The sequence below is a fragment of the Egretta garzetta genome, unplaced genomic scaffold, assembly GCF_000687185.1.
Source record: "Egretta garzetta isolate BGI_Z169 unplaced genomic scaffold, ASM68718v1 scaffold329, whole genome shotgun sequence".
Lineage (NCBI taxonomy): Eukaryota > Metazoa > Chordata > Aves > Pelecaniformes > Ardeidae > Egretta > Egretta garzetta.
This window is the reverse complement of record NW_009269999.1, coordinates 357,906-379,079: the sequence shown is the minus strand read 5'-3', so window position 1 is coordinate 379,079 and position 21,174 is coordinate 357,906. Positions and strand designations below refer to the sequence as shown.

Below are 21,174 nucleotides of genomic sequence, written 5' to 3'. Positions count from 1 at the left end.
AACAGCAAGGGCAGGGTGAGCCCCCTGGGAGCGATTTCTGGGAACCACCAGCAGAAGTGGTGATGTGCCTGGAGGGCTGTAGCAAGGAAGAGTAGCAAGGGCCAGCCGATAGGGCTGTCCTGCTTGTACTGTCTGCTGGCATAACCGGGCGCATGGACATAGCTGAAAAACAGCCAAAGGACACCACATCATTTGGTAAAAAGATAATTGGTATAGGGTAGATCCAAAAGAATATTACTAGGGAAAAACCACACTGAATAGAGTTAATTGGGTACTGGGATTTTTCCTAATGGGACCATTTATTGGATTGGACTATCATGCCCTAAAAGACACATCAGAATCTAAAACCAGAAAAAAAATGACCCTGCAGCACCCTTTCCTCTGCACCCTGCGCTCTAAGAGCCTTTGTCAACCTCCGATTGTCACGGCACTTGAGAACACATACTCCATCACAGTAGGGGAGAAAGTGGTGTTATCTAACAGCTGTCCTCAGCCTTGCTGTCCAAATGTGGTCCCTGTGGCAAACAACAGTACTTGTAGTTTTAGAGACTTTGCAAGCATTACTGTTTCACATAATACTGGTGACTAACAAGCAACAGGTAGCAACAAGGTGTTAATGAGTGACAGCTGCCTTCCCATATCAGTTGTTTCTGAATACCAGCAACATTTCTACTCTCTTTCTCCTCTGTGCAATCCTCTTGACCTTTGAAGGAGCCCTACATTCATGCTGAGACACTGGAAGAGCAGATAATGAGTTCTTACCGGAGGTCTCCTCAGGACCTCTCCCTCCATCAACCTACAGGTCTCCTGAATTGTTTTCTCTTGTATTAGAAGCCTTAGAGGAAATCGTACTGTGGCCCTGAAATCTGCATTTTTTTCAGGAACAGGAACAGAACAAGGATGTTGACATTCCGCCAAAGTGGATTATTTTTTTGTAAATGAGGCGGAATTTGCCAGCATTTGTGTTTAGGATGTAAATTACTTTTGAGAGCTTTCCAGGTCTCCCACAGATTCAGAATGGGAAGAGAAAGGACTGCTTTTGATCAACAGATGATTGAACTGTCAGTCTGGGGAGCTAGCCTAACTTCTGCTAGAAGGGCTGGAGATACAAGAGCACAGATCTGATGTGATCGCACAGGTGCTTCATGCAGAGAAGGACGGTAGCAAATCTGAGAACGTTCTTTTGGAGGCAGTCATTGAATGGCTCCTCTTTAGCCTCTGGACCACCTGCTTTGCTGGCCAAGCCTACTTCCTTGGCACCAGTGTTCAGAGAGTTCAGGCTGTACCACTGCAAACAGAAAAGTGCGTTTAGTATGCCATGCACACAGATATCTCTTTGCACCAGTTCTTTGGCTTTCCTTTGTTAAAGGCATCAGAAACTCAAAAGCCCTTTGGGACGAAAGGGAAACTTTCTTTGAGGTGGTCCAAGCCCCCTGTCAAACCATCTGAAGATTTATAGCAGCTTTGTCTCAGGTTGTTTTTGAGGCAAGACCCAGTGGCAGCGCAAGGTCCTGTTTCCTGCTGTGGGAAGGAGCATTATCATGTGCACCACAGCAGATCCTGCTGTACTTGCTGATTCCTAATGTGGTTGCTGGGCACTGTCATTAATCCTTGCCTTTTACAAAAGGGAACTAAGCGAGCCACAGAGGAGGATGAAACACTTTTGAGGAACTTTTCTGAGCAGGATTTCTGTTTCCTTGGGTCCTGCTTAATTAAGGGTAACCAAGGGTAAATGAACAAAGGGTATTTCATTTGAGCAACACTTTCTTAAGAAGAAAGAGGAGTAATTGACCTGCAGTTTTCATGTTTCCCCATAGACCAGATGCAGCAGGACTGATTTCCAGACACTAAGATCAATGGGAACCGCAGATGCTTGTTACTTCACCAGATCAGGTCACTGTCACCCTCATTTCCCTCCTGTGTTACTGGTTAAAAGTGTAGGGTTCCTCTTTGGAAACAGATGGAAGGAGAAGGGATTTCTGTTGGTCTAAAGAGGTAAAAAGAAGCGAGAGAGTTGCTGTGGAGGTCTTTTGGGTAATTTGTCTTTTTACTTATTATCTGTAGTGTGCGGCCTGTCAGAGTCCTCTGGTTCCCCTGTTAGACTCAGTTGCAATTTCTGGCTTACAGGTACAGCCTTATCCCCCAGCAAAGCAACAGAAGGCTTACCAGGGAATGTAGCCATGTGCAAGACTCCATTCAGAAAGATGTAATCGGGCAAGTAGAAACCGAGAAATTAGCTGTTTGGTGCGTAATGATTTAACTGTGCATTTTGCTAGCACTTGCATATACAGATCACAGAAGGCTCTACAAAAATCGCTAAACAACTTTCCTTCTTCCACAGAGGAAAATACCATTAGCTATATTTTATAACTGGGAGAAAGGGAGAGGTTACCAACGTTGAGAGAACTCTCTGGGCTAAAAGTGTTCAGCATCCAAGATGAGGAATTAGGGAAACTATCCCTGGACAGCTGCCTAGGGACAGCTGCAGGATAGCCATGAAAAGATATTGCTTCCTCAGTGTGTGACCTTGTTTGTTCGGGTCCTTGTCCTCTGATGGTTTTCTCAGACTGGGCACAAATGACTGGAGTACTTAATCTTCTGTTGATGCAGGGCACTGAAGTACATTTCATAGTATGGCAAAAAACTGAGTGTGACACGGGCAGAGTGGAACAGGAGGAGAGGAAGGATAGGAATGAACCTGAGAGAAGCAGTGAGGGCTGTGTATAATATAAGTGTAGCATTGAGTCATTGTGTTACACTGAGCTCCAGGAGGAGCTGTTACGGTTATGTCTCCATTGGCATGGTGGCATTAACATGTAAGGATGTGGTGAATCCTGAGGACAAACGGATGTCTCCTAGGAATACATCAGCTGTTTTTCCTCCAAGAATCTTCTTGTGAAGGACTTGAAACTGTGATGTTGGGTGCAACAGCTCCTCTCATTGTTTCGCTCACTTGAGCTAATTTGGCACTTTCCCACCAGCTTCCTCAGCTTCAGTGATTACACAGGCCAACGTGAGATCCATCAAAACTGTTCTGAGATGGAGTGTTCAGCCAGGTGGGTGGGTGGGCTAGTCAAGAATGGGGCAAAAGCTGTTTCATGGGGCTGCACTGCAAAACAGGGAGAAGCAATCAACTGTAACTTTTCTAGGGGTGCTCTTAGCCTAGACAATAGTCTAACAGAGTCGTAACTCTTTAAAGCTGTGTGGCTGTCTCATTATTTCACATACTGCCTTGTAAGAAAATCTGTATCTTCCTAAACCACCCTGTCTTTTCATTCTGGTGTTGTTTCTACATGTATTTTTCTCAAATGCCTCTTGAAGGTCCCTCACACAGATTTTTTTTCTTCTTTTTTTTTCCCCAGGATGTGGGCAGGTGCTTCGGGCTTCTAGAGGTCAGATTTTGCTGGAGGGTTACCCACTGAATGCACGATGCGAATGGACTATTCATGTTCAAGCTGGATTTAACATTGAATTAAGGTAGGTCATACTGACTTTTAGCCAGCACTTGTTTCAGGTGGACACTGGGGCACGTGGGTAACCAAGTCTCAATGAGGATCAACAGCTGGGAGCCCTGGGGCAGTAAAGGTACTTCCACCACTTTGCGTTTGGTACCTCAGCTCTTTCCCCTGGTCTAGCTTGTGATGGGCAGCCACTGCTCAAATCATCAATGCTGTGCTTTCAGTTCCCATTTAGGACAGCTGAATGCTGAGGAGAGTTTCTCAGATATTGAGCACAATGTATCTCTCTAGAGGTCTCTTCAAGACTTTGACACTAAAGCACCCAATATTTTCTGAAGAGTGTACCAGGCTGAACGAAGACATTCTTTGAAGAAAAGCTTGGAAATGTAGGAACATTTTGATATGATGTCTCATGTCAGGAGAGACTTGCCTGTAGGACCTGCCTTGCATTTAGCCACATTTTCCCTCTCTTATTTTTCTTTTACTTATTTTACCAGCCCCGTCCTCTACCAGCCTCAGTTATTCCTCTTACCATTCCTATGTCTGGAGGATGTAATTGGTTCTCCTGCAAGTCATTGCTCCTCTGACCTGTGTCTGCTTAGACCTGTTAACCTGTCCCTGCTGACTCAGGTTCACAGTTCGTGACTGGCTATCCTGCCTAGTGCAGGATTGCCCTTAGTTGGGGTAATTAATACTGTTTTCATGTGTGTGTAGCAGGGAGCTCACACATGCAGCAGGAAGCTTGGCAGGGATTGTATTTAAAACCCCCTAGCTAATATAATAAAAATAGTAGCTAAAACCTTCACACCAGTATTTCACCAGCTTTGAAGCCCAGGCAGAAGAACTACGCTAGATACACAAACAGATTTCTTCCTATATGTTTAATGAGAGACTTAATATTTAACAAGAGGAAGAATTGAATAGAAAAGAAGAGCTTGTGGCATTCCCACACTAATGCCCTTTTTTCAGACTTGCAAATGCAACTTATTATGTAGCTATGAGCAGCTGCAATTATTGCCTGGATAGTGTTGGAGCCTCTTGACTCTGGATAAATCTGTAGGAGAGACAGGGGAGCAATTCTGTGAGGAGGAGTTTTGTGTTCTCATGACACAACTTTGCATCGGTCTCAGCAGGTATGAGCTGTACCTACCTTTTTTTAAAAGATGTTGTTGGCTAGGTGTATGATTTGCACAGCACAAGCTCAGGGAGGTGGTAACCTGGTATTTTTTTACATTTCTGAACAAGTCTTTGTCAATTGTAAGGCTTAAGAAGTGCTTCAGGAGCTACAGGTGTCACCTTATCTTCACTTTTATGGAAAGGGTGTGAGAGTGGAAATGGATCCTGTGCATGCACACCACTACTGAATGCACCCATCTCTGGGTAAAGAGTTGACAGCCAGGTGGCACCAGGCACAAGGTACAAGAAAGGGAGAAAAGGCTATTTTAACAAAGTACACCAGATCGAAGAGCAGTACTTGCTGTGGCTTCACTATGGAGACTGTCATCTGTTTTCAAGGCAGAGGAATGGGGAGCGCTGTCAAGTAAGCTAACAGAAGTACTAACTTTTTGGAGAAATCAGACCTCCATTCTAGATCCTGAAGGCTACCCACATGTATGCTAAGAATATGTTAGTATCACATGAGATCTGTACAATTTTGTCCGTTTACCTTTGCTGTTACCAGAAGATGCAAAATTAACATGAGGGGCATCCTGCAGAGAGTGCCTTTCTCTTTTTCTCCCATGTCCATCCTTCCTACAGTCAAACAAACACAATACTAGGCATCTCATTGTTGTGACATAACGTTACATTCCAACTGTGAAAGTCTCCAAGAGGGAACCTGAGCTACCAACCTTCTATTGTCACCAACTATGTTTATCTGAGCTGGGTAGCATTGGAGAAACCTAAAGCCCTGTGCCCAGCCTGACCTGAGCTTGATGTCTGAGTGCCTAAAGATCCCAGCAGATGACATGGCATTTCTAGGGAAAGGCGAGGAACTGTCCTGAATGTCCACACTTAATCCTGCCACCCTGCAAGTCAGGAGGCAAAGGAGGGGCCTTGCTCCAGGGCAAGCACAGAACATGAGGACCTATATCTACCTCACATAAGGTAACCCCGCAGTGTGTGCTGAATCAGCTGAGATTTTCAAGGTGAGCCACCTCAAAACGGGCCATTGAGGTATTTCAGCAGTTAGATACTGTGAAAAACTGGTACATTTAGCCTAAAGCTTCTCCTTTAGGCCATCAGAAGGGCAGGTACAACTAAGCAGGCCACCAGAGTCTTCTTCCTGGGTCTGCCATCCATGCTGTATTGTTGCCTTCACTGCATTTTCATATAAATGTGCTGATCCCCTCTGTGGGTGCTAACTCTGCTTAGAGCTGTGATGCACATCCAACATTGTGCTGAATCAGCACAACTGCTAACAGAACTCCTTTCTTCATTCTCTCTGTGCACAAATCCTGTTTGCTGCCATTCTTACAGCTTGCAAGGGCAGGGATGGGGACAGTGTGATACAGAAGGGGAACAAAGTGGTTTGTCTCTGCTTACATAGGGCAGGAAGAGTAAAACTCTCAGGAGCACTGGCAAATCTTCCCTTGCTTCAGGCTGTGCCACACAGTCCTTTGGGGATTGGCTAAGCAGAGCCGTTTTGATAAATGGTGCCCAGATTGTGGTGGTAGTTTGTTTTCTCTGCTTTTTTCCACCCTTGTTTTTCTTCGGGTTGTGATGTATAAGTTCCCTCAGTTCAAGCCATGTCAGGGATGTCATACCACAGTAGAAGTAGCTCACAACTTTCAATCATTTTCTTTAATGCCTCAGCAGAGATGCAGTTTTAAATATTTTCCTTTGGCTAGAGGCTTTCCTCAGAGGGGTTGGTGAATGTATTCACACTGCAGACACTGATGAAATCAAGACAATCCTTTGCATTCCGTTTTATATCTGATGACTTGTAGCACTAAATTAGCATGCTTAGTTTCGTAATATCCAAGAGAATTATGATAAAGTTACAGTTTCGCAGGGGAGGGAACTAAGGTTCATTACATTGCCTGTACCTGTGATTTAAACAGCAATAGACCTCGTGGTCTGTAAAGAGTCCCATCAACTGGGCTATAGCCAAGAGGTTTTGAAAAGCTTGGCAGGTTTCCTGACATGCCAATTCTGAGTCTTAATCATGGGATCCCATGTCATCAGTACAGTGTATCTGCTTCTATGCTAAGCTAAATAAAATGCAAATCAGGAACCCCTATGCCTTTCCCATTTTCCACATTTTTTAAAGCAGAAAAAGTAAACATTTAAAAACAGTATTCTATTTATGGGTCTTTCATTCTGTGCCTTCACTCTGTGTGAGTATCTCTTGATATTCTTTGTTCAAGAACACGCTGCTAGACAGAGTTTACCTTTACATCTATAAATAATACTGCTCCCATTACATGGTGGGCATACCAGAAACTTGCTTACTGTACTTACACACATACTTAATTACTTAAACTGGTAAATGTTTCTAGGATTGAGTCAGGATAAACTGTAGCCTCATAAGTGTGACAAGGATGAATGGGTTGGTTTGTATTGCTCTATAATTTCCATAAGGGTAGATCCCTGGGGTATGATCCACCAGTGAAAGAATGTTTTGAAGATGTAGTGTATAACCTGATGCCTTTGAGGATGTCTCTGGCAAACCTGACAGAACTAGAATTCAACTCATGCATTTTATGCAAAGTTAAGTTGAATTAATCTCTCTCTAATGCATATTAAAAGCAGATGTCTTTTTTTTTCTTATTCTACATTCCACCAGATGATTTAAAAAATGAGGGGCTTTGCTCCATTGGTGTAGCTTCCTACAACTTATCATTCATTTCTCTGTACGTAGTGTACTCCTGATGCTCTAAACCCAACCATATGAAATGAACAAAGGTGACTAAGTGAAGAAGCCTCTTAAGTCAGCTCATGAGTTGTCAAAGAAAGGTCATTTTACATAACATGGGGGCCTCCTTAACATGGGGGCCTGAGTCCCCATGAAGAGCAGTGGAGTAGGCTACAGAGAAGAGCAGGAAATAGGCTACAGTATTCTCTTGCGTCTTCAGACTGTGAGATCCAGCAGCAGATCCAAAATTTGTCTCATCTCTTTGGTGTGAAAATGCAGTCTTTGCAAATCACTAGGCCCACACTGGAATAAGCACGGTGGGAGATTTAGCCTAATCCTAAATACACAAGTCTGCGGCTTTAGGAGTTCTCAAGAAGATTGAGTACACAACAGTTTCATTCATATAAGTTTCATTTATAAAATATTCTGCTGAACAGCTAGCAGCATGGCCTCTCCCAGGCCTAGATCTTCTCATTCTTAGCTGCTGTACCAAGGCTGGCCCCAGCACCCCTGGCCATTGCTCATTCTCCAGAGGCACTTGGTGTTTCTCACTCTGTTTCTCATTCATATTCTGGTGGGATGTTTTGGCTCTGTGCCCTACTGAATTCAAACAGCAGCATATAACAGTGCTGTTAATGAACAAGAGCTTCATGCAGTGGCTGGATCAAGGCTAGGAAAGACAGATATTGTAGGAAAAAGGCTTTAAATATTTCTCTTCTGCACTAACTCCTGTCCCTTATTTCTGCCCTCAAAAGAAGAGCCAGTGCCAGACATTGGGGATTTACTACCATTTTTCTTTCTAATGCCAAACGTGCTGTAGTGTTTCAGATTTCCTTTGCCTGCCTAATTCTGCTTCTGTTACATCCCCAAGCTTTCCTTGTACCCCTTATTGCTGACTTCTGAACATCACAATGTAAATAGCTTTTGAGCCTTCATCTTTGATACTGTTACTTTCAGTACTTAGAGCTTCATTTAGGGGAAACAGAACAATTTTTAGCAAATGGACATGGTAGAAATATGCCCCCTACAGTGTCTGACCCTAGATGAAAATTCTAACATTGTAATGTGGTTGTGGACCTGATGCATGTGAACAGACTGTATGACTTCAATTTAGACTTCACTGTTCTGCCACTTAAATATTCTCATGGAGCAACTGTGTAGATTTGAGCTGGTCTCCGGGGATGATGATACAAAGACTGAAATGAAGTGAGGGTGACTTCATGTGATTAGGGACTTGTTGATTCACTGAAGGGGGGAGGGCACAGATATAACTAAACAACCAAATAAATCAGAGCCAACGTGCACAGGTAAGAGTATGCATGCTGACTGTGTGTCCTTGTTTCCCAAGATTTTCCATGCTGAGCCTGGAGTTTGACTACATGTGCCAGTATGACTATGTGGAGGTCCGTGATGGGGACAATTTGGACAGCCGAATAATTAAGAAGTTCTGTGGAAATGAGAGGCCGCCTCCCATCCGAAGCACTGGGTCTTCACTCCATGTCCTCTTCCAGTCTGATGGATCCAAGAACTTTGACGGATTTCATGCTGTCTTTGAAGGAATTACAGGTAAAATAATCCAAAAGTGGAACATGCCACTCATTCTCATTAATTCAATTTCACTAATCTCTCTCTCTGTTTTGCTTCATTAAAAAATGTCATGCTGTGTTGCCAACAGCAACTTACACAAAGTCAGTGCAGGGAAGATTCAAAAGCTGTCAGATGGCATGTGAATGTGAGGCTTTTCCACAAAGACTGAATTCTTCTACCTGTGCGAAGAAAAAGCGCATCAGCCATCACAGAAAAGCTGCTGTTTTGTGAGACTTTTCTGCTTAAATCTGAGAACTAAAAGCACAGAAAGAAATAGGGGAAGGGGCCTGTGTATCTGCAATTGCAGAATTGCTCAATGTTGTGTGCAGGAGAAGAGTCACTGTCTCAATTAGCAAAAAACCTGATGCAAAGCCTCATAATTAGCTTCGTGAAAATGCCCTGACGTGACTCTTGTGTTGGCTCATGTATCATACCATTAAGGCTTAAAAAAAAAAGTATGTACAAAGGACAGATTATTTTCTTTAAGAAAAAAAAAAAAAGAGGCATTTCCCATTCTGTGATGAAGTCAGTATTATGAATGACAGAAGCAGGGCTCCAGAATTCCTGTGTTTTTATTAGTATTCAGTGCTTGAGTCCCCCACACTGCCTTCCATCGTTTCTTTCTGGCTGTAAAATAGCATTGAAAATGTAGCTGGATCCTCATTTTGCTATTGCAATTGAAGCAGCCTCTATGCTCTTCCTGGATCTTCCTTGTTTAGCTATGTAGGGAATTTTGGTCAAATCTGTCCACAGTACTCCTAGCACAGAAGGTTAATGAGAGTGTGCTGCTTTGCCATAGATAAACCCTGCAGGATCTATAACTTGCCTTCTGCACACCCTGGTGACCCACATTTCATGGGGTCATCCAGGGTATATCTGGCTCAGGAAGTTTAGTTAGTTTATATAATCCTTATATAAATACACAAACCTACACTGGATCAGCTGTTAACAATGATTAGGGGTGTAACTAGCAATCTGAAATGTGTATATGGCTGGATGCAGTGCCAATGCCATTTCTTAGCCTGCCCTGTTCTTCAAATGTTACCTTGAGTACCTGTTAGTAACATAGCAGGAGCAGTTAGCTATTGATAGTTCGCCTGGGCTTACAGCAGGAGAGGTGATACAGAACAAATGAATGTGGTGTGGACTATGTTGCATAAGGGCTGCCTACACTTAGGGAACTAACATATTCCATATGGTGCGAGCTGAATTGATTCTGTTTTCTCTGCCCAGCAGGGAACACTTGGTATTCGAATACTGTTGAGCACTTTATTTCCACCCTGTGTTTAGTGGTAATTATTCTGAGGCTGGGTGGCTGCAAGTGTGGTAAATCACACAGTGCACGTTGCAAAGGGCTTCTTAGAGTTTGTGAGGAGGTCTTACTGTGCACTTTATTATGAGGCTGTTCTGGCTTAATGTGATGCTACAGTGAAAGGCTTTTAAAACACTCCCAGTGTCTTTTTATGTGAAGCATTAACCTGGCCAGCAGGACAGTTTAGGGAAAGAATATGGCGTGCAAGGGGCAGTGTAGAATTGAAAGTGGGGGCAGCACAGGATCAAAAGCTCTGGCAGCACATTGCAAACTGAAGCATTTCCCCTGAAATTTCCCTCTGTGCACAGCACTGTGGAAAAGCTGAGGTCCCCGGAACAGATTGCACAGGGCTTGCTGGAGGAATTCCCTGTGCTGCAGATGAGAGCAGTGCTTGTGCTTACAGGATGTGAACCAGGCCATGAAGGTGATCTGATGTCCCCAGCACCTTAGTGGTGTAATGGAGAGGATTGAAGAAGTGTCTTGTGCTGTCACAACAGAATTCCTTGCCTTTCTGTCTTCCCTTCCTCTGAGCTCTGTGCTGGCTTGTAAGTCATAGATTGCTGAAGCAGTGGCACTGACTGCACAGACATCACTGGTTCAACTGCCAGAAAGGTTTTGATTGATATAAAATAAGCTGCAAAGCCTATATCCCCTTTAGGAAAGGTCAATGCATGTGTAGTTACTAAAGGACGAAACCACACACCCTGCTGCACTGCCTGGTCTGGAAGTAGATCCCATCCCATGCCACGTGTCAAATGGGAACCAGTAATTGGCATGAGTGACCAGAAGTCACTCAACAGACTTCAGATGAGAAGGATGGGAGGCCAGATGGGGAGGTATCAGGGTCTCTTAGGGATTAGACATATGCTAGATCTAGTTAGATGAAAGCATGCTACTGAATTTCAATAGCACTTTACTTTCTGTACCCCCAAGCTAGAGATCTTTGACACAACATAGGGCTTTAACCATTTCAAGTATTGTCCCACATTGTTTGACTGAAGCCAGGAAATCAAGACTCATTTAAAAAGAAAAATATTTAGTGCTCCTGACTGTCAGGCATTTTCAAGGAAAATATCTGGCACTTATCCTCGCTCACTTGACATGCTTACTCTTACAGAATCATGAGACAAAGCTGGGGCAAAGACAAAGCTGAAAGTTCACTGCCTTCAAACCAGTGACAACAAGATATCAGTCTGTACACAATCTTCTGCTTCTTCTCTTTCTCAGTGATATTTTATGTTTGTTGGATACAGTACAATTGCCACATTAATGAATGAATTACTGTCCTTAGTCAGACCTTAGTCTTCAATGAGACCTGGAAGATATTTATTGCACAGCCATGTATGAATTGCTGTTAAATCACCACATGAAACCTCCAGAGAAATCCATATGTGGCATCTATATATTTCTTGTCTCTTGCCATCTGGATATAAGAGACTTAAAGATTATGTTTCAAGTGAAGTCTTTGCAAGGAAAACTGCTGATTCTGTTTTCTGTCATTCTAGACTGCAGCAGAGAGAATGCTTTAAATGTAATAGCACACAACCTCACCATAGGTCTCTCCGGGTTGGTTGCTCATGGTTGCAACACTCAACAGCTGGTACAAAGATTCATATTTCTGTTATAACTGAAGTAATTAGTGTATTTAGTGTGGAAGGACAAAGATGATCTGTAAATGAATTAGAATGCAGACCCTTCTAGCAATTATGATTTCAAAGTTTAATCTGCAAGTTATTGAGCATGCTTGGATAATTCTTTAAGATGGTGAGGAATAGGTTTTGTAGTCAATGTGAGCTGAAACTGCATTCAACTTGTTGTATGGGTCCAGATGTGAACTTTGCTGCACTCTTGTTTTGTTAAGATGGACTTGAAGCAGGGCATCAGATCCCAAACTCCTCAGGTGTTGGAATTACTTGAATCTTAAACTGGATCTAAATCTAGAGATTTGGGGTCTACTTTCTGTCTGCTAAAACCCACACTCAGTTTGAAAAATAGTCTAAGTGGAAATGATTATTTGTATTTTTCAGAGTAAATTATGTTCTACTTACTCATGTCCCCTTAGAGCAGGCACAAAAAAAAGTGTGTGTGTTATTGCACCATAGAATTTGCTGATACAAAATGGCACAATTACACATTCTGATATTAATTTATGCTAATATGTACAGTTTGATGTGTATCACTGGTAGATTTGTAGTGTGCAAGTGCTTCCCTGGCAGACTTAGAGTCATCATAACCATTCAGGGCTTCCTGAACCTGACACCAAAGAAATGCTCCTCAGGGGCAAAGAAACTCCCAAAGTCTGGGATGACAAGATCTGAGACCCAAAAAACCTGCCAGAACAATGGATCCCAGAACTTATCCCTAAACTCTGGGATGAATGGCAGGAGAAATGTAAGTTGGTATTAAACTTCTTTAATTTAGGCTAAGCTCTTAACAACGTTGGAGCTTGCTTTAAATTATTTTTCTTCCAAAAACATTTCTCACCACTTGACTACAGTTAAAGGAAAATTATAAGAGTAAGTGATGAATGTTGGGAAAAAAACTGCCCTATAAGATCGCCTTTCCAGTAAGTAAGAAAGAAGAGCAGAAGGCTTTTTGACATGCGTTAGGCCCTTCACCATGTCTTCCTAACTTTTAAACAGAATATGTAATTTACCCCAAGACACAACCATCATGAGGAAAAATAGATAGGTCCCCCATCCTATGAGAAACCATGAATGTTCTTGCTTTTTTTTATAGCTTGTTCTTCATCTCCATGTCTTCATGATGGAACGTGCATTCTAGACAAAAGTGGTACCTACAAATGTGCCTGTCTGGCTGGCTATACAGGGAATCGCTGTGAAAACTGTGAGTACAGGCACTGTGTGTATGACTAGCCTCCAGGATTGTCACTGATGCAGGCCATTAATTGTTAGGAGTGTTATTGATATGTAGGTTAGGTCAGTCACAGTGCCAGAGAATGCACTGAGCTTCTTGCAACATTTTAAAAGACATGTTGCTTGCAGTTTATGAATATTTCCACTGAATAGTTCTGGAGCTTTATGTGTAAAAAGGTTAAAAATAATTGGACCTGGGAAACAGCACACAAGAAATCTGGTAATGGACTAACCTTATAAGACAGAGATATACCTGCCTGCTATTTTCCACTGTGTGGATCAGCTGTTCTCTTCTAAAAGCACATACCCCAGCTGAGCCCTACGCTTGATGCTCTAGCCAGAGTCACTCCTAGGAAGTTTGTCTTCCCTCACAGCCACCTGAAAGGTAGAGTTCTGGCACAAAGAATGCCAGAGACTTGGGATCCAAACAAATGAAAAAGGGTAGATTCTCTCCATCTTTGTGTTGGTGGTCCTCAATGTACGTATAGTTATACACCTGGTTTTGTCCTGCCAAGCGAACTGTAAAGTAACTGGGTTCAAATGAGTTCAAATCAATTGTCTGCTCTAGTGATTTAATTCTTCATGCTTGAGCAAATGTCTTCATCTCACAGGGCTTGAAAGAGCAAGAAGGAGTAAGAATTGTGCAACATATGCTATGATAAAGTCTGTATCATTTCTACTAGCTGAAAGGAGCATTGTGCAATATTTAACGTCACTGAGCAAGAGCTCCAGCTGACCCTGGAGGATTTCAGTGATACTAGCGAAATCCACTTGGGATCATATTTGGCCCAAGACAGAAAACATGGCTTACTGTGCCCTGCTGTGGCATTACTCTGGCCGTAAGGCACACAATGCCTTGCCTGCTTGCAGAGTTTTCAATTCTATGTCACGGCAGCCAATATACACCAAACCTCACTACTTCAGAATCTTTTCTCATACATGCCATTGTCAGCAGTGGATTTCTCTCCAGGAATTGCTTTTACTTCATCAGGAGTGCTAAAGCACAATGACGTGGTACCTCCTTGCATGGATCATTTTGAGATAAAAGACCAGACCTTTCAATACTCTACAGATCCAGAATTAGCTCATAAGACTTGACTTTTCTCCCAGCAGACCAGAAGAGAGGTAGTTTTACATTTTATGTAAGCCTGAAAAAGTTTTGGTTCTGAACAGCATGCCACATTCTGCCAGATTGCACAGATTCCTGGTATGTTTTCTGTAGGGAAGGGGTTGCTGAAAATTGAGGGTTCCTGACCTCAGGACTAATGTGGCTGGCTCTTGGGCTAATGGCCTCTTTCCTATGAGTAGTTGTTGAGCAGGTCATTTAGGGACTGGAAACTCCCTAGCTCTTTGCAACTGCTCAGTGAGATTTAGTTCTGTTCCTGTCTTTAGGAGAGAGTTCAAAAAAAGTAAAGATTCCTGTCTGGTTCAGAAACAACCTAAATTTCAAATTAATTAAATTTCCAGCAAACCTCAACCCTAGTTTTGGCAGGGTCTACACTACAGTTAAGGCAAGAAATGAAGCTCACATTCTTTTACTAGTTTTCTTTTGTAATTCCGGTGTAGAAACTTTACCCATGCAACATACACAGCAAACAACAGAGGTAGTAGAAAAACAATAGGATGAGACTTCCATCTTATTGTAAACAATGAAGGGTATATGTAGTAACAGAATAAAAGGGAGGAGACACTTAAAATATATACAGTAAGATTTTTAACTTGACAGGAATCCTGTTGTTTGATTTGTGAAAGAACAGTTTAGGTGGATAAAATATGGTTACTTTATGCTGTTTGCAGCTGTATGGTTGCCTTTTGCTTATGCTAGGAAATATTTTTTCCAGCCCCTATATTTCTGCCTTTCATAACATAGATAAAGCTTGACTTTTTTTTTCTTGTATGTGAATAGCAAATCTCACAGTGGGAAAACATCATGGCAAATCTGTTCTCTCTGGCTTCAAAGAAGTTTTTTCTTAAGATATTTCCTTCAGTTTTGCCAAAACATATCCTAAGTATTTTCCAGTGTATGGGGGGAAAAAGGCAGAAAATTAAAGTTTGATTTGTTTTTTAAGAGCCAAAGGAAGAACTGGAAAAAATATCTGTGGCTGTAATTCTTTGAAAATTAGTCATGTAGTTTCCCAAACAGCATTGCAGTTTAAATGGTAAAGGGAGATTTTGTCATGGTCAGAATCTTTCTGTCTGTCAGGTCTTGCAGCAGCAATGCTGTCTTGTGAGGTGGAGCCAAGGGAAATAAATTTATTTCTGCAGAAAACGATCATAAAATGGTCATTTTTGGAATACTGAATATGACTTTGGACACTATGAGGCTGATTCTTTCAGTCTGGTTTTCTTGGAGCAAGTCAGGTGCAATCCCATTAAAGTAAATGGATTTATGTTGATGAAAAATAGGTGTAAGAGAGAAGAAAATTAGAGCCCCTTAATGTTAAGTGCAGGTAGATGATTTGAGGTGGTGCAACAGAAGGTACCCAGAGTGATATGATGGTTTTAAAGAAATCCAGGGGACATACTTCAGAGGAAGGGAGGCTGTGGGATTATCTCATTGAGGAATAAGTTACGGCCAAATTAAAAAAATTCAGCAATGGACATTTCATGAGAGAATCAGAAATTTTCTAAGTCCCTTACCATCTCAATGCAGCTGTGTCTTTTTGTCTGTTACCAAGTTTAGATTTAAAAATATGGGAATCACTACTGGAATTACGGAAATCACCTTAATGAGATAAGACACAAGAAACCTATTTTTTCCTCTGTTAAACTAAATTCCATCTATTTAACAGGACGATCAACTTTGGTCAAGCTGCTTTCTGGGTTAATATTCAACCCTAATTGCTCTGTCAGTTACAATTTGCAATATTAATAAAATCATTAAAGGCACAGGTTGCTTATAACTAGCGGTCTCTTTTCTCTTCAACTGTGGCAGCCAGGAAATTGTCTTTTTCTTTACAATTTGAGGGACTAATACAGTGATTTAAAGGCTTCAACATCATGAAGTGAAATGCAAGCATTATCTTTCTAACAGCTGTTAATATTTCATCAGTCCTGTTTCAGGGCGAAAAAAAAATTATCTAAATATGTCTGATTTCAATCCAGAGACTGTTTCTAAAAGAAAATCTATATGAAATTGTAAAACAAATGCTAATCAATAGAGTGAGATCTTAGATATTTCCTTCTTTCTTCTGCCTTAAAACACAGTGAAGACAAGTCCTACAGGCCAGCAACAAATACCTTCTTACACATAAACATGCTTTGCTATGATGATACAGTAAGTAGAGAAAACTAATTCCCATTTTAAATACTTGGGCTTCTTTCTGTTCTTAAACTGAATTTGCAGTATACCTGCATTCCCCTCCCAGTGACCGCATTGCCATGCTGACATGACTGAAGTCAAACTCAGGCTTTTATGTCTGACCTCTGGATTTTAATGTGAATAATCCTGATATCAGAGGCATTTAAAAAACCCCAAAACCTGATCATCCAGTCCTCTTAGCCTGCAATACTCTGAAACAGAGCAGCAACTTCCTCAAGAGATGAACATTAGGGAAAAAGTAACAAGCTTACTAGTGGCTTCAACCTGGTGCTCTGCATGCTAAAAAACATCCACTCGGGTATCAGACTGTCAATGACTCTGTACAGAGTGACAACTACTTGTTCCACTCAAAGTAAGAAAGGTCTTTTGCAAAGTCTCAGTGTTGAGTTTGCCTGCTGAAGGTGCAGCTGTAGAGAGATGGTATTGCTGGTACCCCATGGCAAATGCTCTCTCCCTCTACTTGTCCTCCTCCTAGGACAGCGTGTTCTGACTCAGGAGTCCTCCCAGGGCTTGCTGGCCCCAAAGCAAAAGACCTTGACCTCATCCTGCCCTGAAATTTCCTGTTACCTTTATTTCAAACAAAGCCAGGCAAACTAGGGTTCCTGCACAAATAAGAGGAACTCGTGCTGAATGGGGAATTCAGGGCTCAGATCCGATTTCCATTTTTATTCTGTTTCTCGCTCCTGTCTGCCAAGAAGAAGAGGTTTGTTCTGAATCCTAATGAAGGGTCTATTCCAACTGACTAAGATGTATAAACTAATTCTGTGCTGTAGCCTTTGATGTTGCTAGGGCTGGCCTTACTATGTTCCAACAGGCCTCTGAATATAGCTTTCAGACCCTTCCACGCTGCTGATATAATCCCTTTTCCATCCTTCTTGGCCCCATGCAACTGTGACTTGGGCTAGTTCTTAGGGACGTCTTAACGGACTGACCGACTGATATTTAAGGCAGGGAGAAAGCATTAACATTCCCCCACCCCCTGCCTTGTTCTGCTATGGGAGAAATGAACCCAGCTGTCAGTGCTTGGTGTAGGCTAGACAGAGGCATGGGATGAGGCACTGGGGAAAAGTTCTGGACATTAAACCTAGTTTTCTTACCTAACCATGGACATGTAATGCAGAGTCTTCTGAGGCAACACTTGGAGTTTTTTAAAATTTTGTCAGAAAGATTCTCTGTAGTAGGTTTCAAGGAGTGCCATAATCACTGTCTATAATCACTGGTACATATTGTGCCATTTGCAGCCCATGTGTAGACCATGGCTACACTGCATGATTACAGTGGAGAACTTCAGGTATAACCAAATGCTCCTGAGCCCTTTCTTGCCACTCTGGCCTGGAAATCATTCATATTCCAATTAGGGAGAATGTTCCAAAAAGAAATATGACTCTTAATTTCCCTACTCCTACCCCTGCCATAGGTTTTTTTGGTTGGTTGTTGGGATTTGAATATTTTTTCCAGTGGAAAATAGCTTGTTACAGCTTTTTTAAAGGGACAGAGTTCTTCCCCACTTATGTCAAGGTGGCTTTTTTTGCTGGCTATGTCAAACAGGTGAGGTTGATGCCACTCTTCCTCCATCAGATTTCTACTGTCCTCCCTATAGGCTTGTGTGTATAGGGTAAGAAATAAGAACCCATGTCCCTCTGCTGCCAAAGCACATATATAGCTGGAGCTGCTAAGGAGTAAAGGCTAGTGGCCTTTTTTCACTATCACAATCCAAGGGTTCACCTGCCTTGAGACCCACACACAACCAAAAACCTTTAACTGGAATGTGGTAGTTCTCAGGTTTTGCAGACCCATTATGGGATACAGGCTAAAGCTGAAACCAGCACCACTCTTTAGCCTGTCATACAGCAATCCCCACCCTGCGGTGTGAACACAGGCAGGATGCTCTCAGCGGTGACTTGTTCTCCAGAACCTTCCTAGGACTCCCTCTGAGATGCAACATAGTACCGCTACTTGTGCCTTAGAGCACTTATTACTTAGTTAAACTGGTCTTGATGGGCAAGACTGTTCAGAAGGACAGTTCAGACAGGGTGAGATAATCCTGCAGTGAAGACATGGCCAAGTGCAATCACACAGGAAGTGTCGTTGACCTACATGTCTCTGCACAGCCAGATAAGATAATAGTACTGCAGTCCTCAAAGAGCTTTTTAAGTCACTTCAGAGTTCAGTTCTGGTGGGATAATGCCCTCTTTCGTTCTCTTGAGCTGATCAGAAGAACATTGTGGTGCTGGCTAGTTGTTTACTAGGTTGTTATCCTTGCTGCCCCATACTGCCCCACAGTATACTCCTTTCTAGGAGAAAGTCCTGGTTTAACGCCGCCGGCCACCCCACCCCCCTGCAGCCGCTCGCTCACCCCCCCCCAATGGGATGGGGGAGAGAATCAGAGGAGTAAAAGTAAGAAAACTTGTGGGTTGAGATAAAGATAGTTTAATAGGGAAAACAAAAGCCGCGCACACAAGCAAAGCAAAACAAGGAATTAATTCACCACTTCCTATGGGCAGGCAGGTGCTCAGCCATCCCCAGGAAAGCAGGGCTCCATCATGCGTAACAGTGACTTGGGAAGACAAACACCATCACTCCAAACGTCCCCCTCTTCCTTCTTCTTCCCCCAGCTTATATACTGAGCATGATGTCATATGGTCTGGAATAGCCCTTAGGCCAGTTGGGGTCAGCTGTCCTGGCTGTGCCCCCTCCCAGTTTCTCATGCACCTGGCAGAGCTGAGAGCTGAGAAGTCCTTGGCCAGTCTAAGCACTACCCAGCAACAACCAAAACATCAGTGTGTTATCAACATTCTTCTAGTACTAAATCCAAAACACAGCACTATGCCAGCTACTAGGAAGAAAATTAACTCTGTCCCAGCCGAAACCAGGACAGAGAATCATGTGTTCACAAGGCAAGATCTGTATTGTTTAGTGCCTAGTGCATGAATTTGAAGGGCTTGGCCTGAGATGGAGATAGAAATTTCTGCCCTCAGTTTTTACTTCAGTATATTTCCTCAAGGTTTCTCCGTTGGTTAGAAGGGTGCTAGACTGTTCACACAGCAACTTCCAAACCACCAAACATGATGTCTGGTGCTCTAAGGTAACCTAACATCAATTTTGGCTTGTCTTAATTCACTGAGTGATAAACTAAAGCTGTTTGGCTCCTATTACACAAACAGCCAAGATGCCCCATAGGAGGACAGAAATACCTAAGAGAAAAATCAGGTTGATGGCTGAGGATGGAAATGACTACAAACATTTGAAGCAATCACTAAACAGCTGCTGCTTGTGAATCACCCTGCAGAAAGCTGGTCCCTAGGACAGCTCTTTCCTTCATCTCTGTCAATAGAACTGTTGGGACGGGCAAGTCATTCAGTCTCTGGGAGGAAGTTGCTCATACCATTTAGCAGTGTTTAATCTCATAATATTTTTATAGTGTTTTGAAACTCCATTGAGTAAGTGTAGCTAATAGCAAGGCTGAAAGAGACAGGACATCTGCTTTACTGACAGCTCTTCTTGTCCTTTTGTTATTTTCTCAGTGTCTATTAACTAGACAGTTTTTTTTTAGTTTTCAGAACGTGAAGCATGTCTAGTAAAAAAACCATAGTATTGGGCCCATAGCATAGTCCCAGGCATTGCTAACATCTAAATAAATCATAAATTGTCTCTTTCTTAATGTAATCCATCCAAGGATAGGCCTGCCATAGGAAAAGAGGGGCATTTCTAAACCACATTAAATGGATTCATAGGGAATCTCCACTTGCCCCACTCCAAAACAATGATGTGCTTTTTCCTCAGTCTGCTAACATGCCTTAGAGATAAAAACCATTCACAGGATTCTCCCCGGTATGACTTGCCATGTGGAAGGATGAATCAGTGTTACAGGAGGATAGGTTGGACCAAGCTACCTTCCAGGTGTTCTTGTCACGCTGGATGGGACAAAGACACTTTTTCCTGTCATTTTATCACTGAATCACTTAGGAGACTAAGTACTCCTGACAGGTCTGCTCTAATGTATGGCATAAATCAGCTCTTCAGCATAGAATGACTGCATGCAGGCCAAAAAACCAGTCTGCATCACTGGCACACTTTAGGCTCACCTCCACCTTTTGCAAAGGCCACAGACGACAGGGGGCTGGTATACAGTTATAAGTTGCTGACGAAGATGTTTTCTGCCTCCTAGCTGAGGGGGAGGAGATGTAACTTTTGGTTTCTTTGAAGGGCCCAGAATAGAGTACAGATTTGAGGTCTCTGCCTCTATCCACTCCTTGTCCTCTCTAAGGACTACTGATACATTGTCTGTAGCTTCTGGTGTGCAAGCATACAGATTGTATATTCTTGCAGTGCCTTAGGGTAACCTTAAAACTACTTTGAAATTTTGCTGAAATAACCAGTATGCTTAGATGCTGACAGTTTTGTTCTTTCCCCCCGCAAAGTTCATTCAAAGGCTTTGTTCCTCCTTGAGGATTTTACACTCAAACATCTCTAAAGCAAGCTACCTTACACACTTCCCTTTGTTGGGCTCACGGGCATGATTTCATTGCCTTGCACACCGTTAGCAGCTAATACAAAACACTGCCAAGGCAGAATGGCCCCAGGCGGTAGAAATGATGACACAAGCGAGCAGGCACTATCCCACTTTCTCTTTCTTATGGCTCCCATACTCCTCTTTGGTTTCTTCAAGAGCTCAGGAACTGCATTTCACAGCCAACCAAATTGCCCTGCTACTTCCTTAGTACTCTCCTGCTTTTTAGTTCCCTTCATTTTCTTTTTCCCTA

General features: G+C 42.6%; 1 protein-coding gene across 3 annotated transcripts in view; it reads left to right on the top strand.

The window, feature by feature from the left end:
- The window catches only part of PAMR1 (peptidase domain containing associated with muscle regeneration 1), a 49,509-nt gene that overhangs the window by 8,083 nt on the left and 20,252 nt on the right, over positions 1 to 21,174 (top strand). The window contains exons 3-7 of one of the 3 annotated variants that reach the window (XM_009647545.2): positions 3,363 to 3,477; positions 8,663 to 8,880; positions 12,953 to 13,060; positions 18,539 to 18,565; positions 19,131 to 19,157. In XM_009647545.2, the coding sequence (XP_009645840.1) occupies positions 3,363 to 3,477; positions 8,663 to 8,880; positions 12,953 to 13,060; positions 18,539 to 18,565; positions 19,131 to 19,157 (495 nt within the window). The remainder of the gene's footprint in view (positions 1 to 3,362; positions 3,478 to 8,662; positions 8,881 to 12,952; positions 13,061 to 18,538; positions 18,566 to 19,130; positions 19,158 to 21,174) is intronic. The other 2 variants (XM_009647546.2, XM_009647548.2) reach the window with 2 other exon arrangements.